The 2,133-nt window shown below is 47.6% G+C and overlaps 1 protein-coding gene across 1 annotated transcript; it reads right to left on the bottom strand.

Moving 5' to 3' along the window:
* Nucleotides 1-245: 245 nt before the first annotated feature.
* LOC103256512 (arf-GAP domain and FG repeat-containing protein 1-like) lies at nt 246-2,127 on the bottom strand. Its single transcript, XM_008054362.2, has 2 exons — nt 1,391-2,127; nt 246-1,288 (listed from the first exon to the last, which is right to left on the bottom strand). The coding sequence occupies exons 1-2, from the start codon at nt 2,081-2,083 to the stop codon at nt 407-409; spliced, it is 1,575 nt and encodes a 524-aa protein (XP_008052553.1). The 5' UTR covers nt 2,084-2,127; the 3' UTR covers nt 246-406.
* Between the last annotated feature and the right edge of the window lie 6 nt (nt 2,128-2,133).

Genomic DNA, 2,133 nt, shown 5'->3' with positions numbered 1-2,133 from the left:
ATATATGACAGCACCTTAAAAGTGGCTGATCTATTTCCCCAGTAACATTTCTCACATAACAATGTGTTAAAGTTACAAATACTCATATGCACAAATAGCTAATTTCTAAGAAAAATATGTACAGTACTACAGCATAATGAATGTGGTATCTGCAATAACTTTAACATTAGCCAATTTTTAATACACACGATATCGCTACCTTTTTCTGCCAATTCACAGGTTAAAAGGTGTTACTGGAGCCCTCGGTTTTGCACATATTACATGGTGTTTAATACACATTGCAGGCTTTTTAAAGACTTCTCTTGTGTTTAAAGCTAAGATCAGTGAAACAAGACAACAGTGCAAGAGGTGGAGAGATGTAATGTGACCACATAAAAGTTTGTTCCAGTAAAGTGTCTATGTAAGGCTATAAGAAAGGATTGGTTGATGAGCTTCCTGTTGGAAATTGTCCTGTCGGTGCACCAGTCATAAAAGGATTACTAGATACCCCAGAAGCTGCAACTTGACCAAAAGGGGTCACCACTGGCTTTGTTTGTCCAAATGCTGCAAAACCTGCACCATTGGGCTGTTGAGAAAAAGCTGTTTGTTGAGGGAAAGCTGCTTGGGCTGGGAAAGCAGGCTGCTGGAAGCTGCCACTAAAGCCGGTGGGAAGACTATAGGGAGCAGGGGTGTCGAACCCCGCAGGCATGCTCATGGATGCAGTGCCAAAGGTTGCCGTTGTTGCTCCTCTGGCATTGGTCTGAAATAGATTTGGAGAAGATGCCACAGAAGGACCAGCAGCAGCAACAAAGGGATTTGTGGAAGGCGTAGCTCCAAACGGAGCAGGCACACTTGAAGAAGCAGGCTGTGTCTGTGCAGAAGCACCCACTGGCACTGTTCCAAAAACGTTGCTGCTAGCATTACTTGTGGAAGTATACGCATTCCTGGAGGTGGCTGCAGAACTGAGAACGCTGTCCAGTTCTGCCAGGGCTGCATACTTGTCTGAAGATGCCCTTGACTGACTGGGAACTGAAACCACAGAACCAACAGGAGATTTACCTTTGGTCCCAAAGCCACTTCCCTGATCCCCACCTTGCCCAGCACTGAAGATATTGTCTAAATTAGCAAGTGCTGCATATTTGTCTGCTGTCTGTAATCCGTCTTTGTTCGTTGAAACTTTAGTAGCAGCTGGTGCTGTTTGATGACTCTGGGAAGTATTGAAGGTTCCAAGATCAGCACTGGAGGATTTGGGGAAGTTATCAAAATGAGCAAAATTAGCATTTACGGATCCAGCACTTCCACCTGTAGTCTGGGGCTGAAAAGGAGAATGACTTGCTGTGGGGAAACCTCCAAAATTACTTGAATCACTAGACTATCCAAATGCAAAATCTGCATTTGCAGAATTCTGAGCTGCATGACTGTTGAAATGTGCAGAGTTAGCAAAATCGGCTGTAGCTGTTGACTGAGGAGCTGGAGCGGCAAAGATGTCTGAGCCAAGATCACTCAAAAGGTCAGACTGCTTCTTCTCCTGCTGCTGCCCTTGAGAGCGACCTACAACTGGGGACTGACTTGGTGTACCCTTCTGTAAGTGCAATGCTGGTGCAGAATCCCCTAAAAGAGACTTCAGTGGTTTGACCTCAGGTGTGCTGCTTGTGCTACTGGCAGAGGACCCTGAAATAGATGCATGCACTGATGCCACCACTTTGGCCTGTTCTGGCGGGACATACCATCTTTTCTTTTCATGTTTTTCTTGTAGAAACTCTTTCACTTTTTGTGGATCCCTGAAGTCTGGAATTGCTGAAGATCTATCATCAAATAATCCTAGCCAAATCTGTTTGCAGACGTCGTTTCCATGTTTCTGCAGAAATTCAATGTCCTGTTGTGTGAATGTTGTCATGGAGATCGATCTCACCCTGTGTGGTGGATTTAACCCTCGCAGGCTGCCGGAGCAGGAGGTACAGACAAAGGAGCCGACCGTCACGTTCACGCAGGTGGGGCCGCGCTGGTCGCAGTCGAAGCACTTTCGGTTGTGCGGGAGGCCGGTCATGTCCCGCAGCATCTTCAGGTGCTTCTCCTCCTGCTTCCGCTTCGCGCTGGCCGCCATGGCCGCGGCGCCGAGGGAGGAGGCCGGCAGGGCCGGGAGCCGGGCGGCGC

The sequence above is a fragment of the Carlito syrichta genome, unplaced genomic scaffold, assembly GCF_000164805.1.
Source record: "Carlito syrichta isolate Samal-C Ts95f unplaced genomic scaffold, Tarsius_syrichta-2.0.1 Scaffold289811, whole genome shotgun sequence".
NCBI lineage: Eukaryota > Metazoa > Chordata > Mammalia > Primates > Tarsiidae > Carlito > Carlito syrichta.
Note: the sequence above shows the minus strand (reverse complement) of the source record. Positions and strands in the feature narration are given on the sequence as shown.

Bases quoted from the DNA above. Each gene is read 5' to 3' on its own strand.
- LOC103256512 (XM_008054362.2), bottom strand. From the start codon at position 2,083: ATGGCGGCCAGCGCGAAGCGGAAGCAGGAGGAGAAGCACCTGAAGATG. The intron at 1,289-1,390 runs GCTCAGAATTCT...TTTCAGCCCCAG, and splicing joins CACATTTCAACAGTCATGCA to ACTACAGGTGGAAGTGCTGG.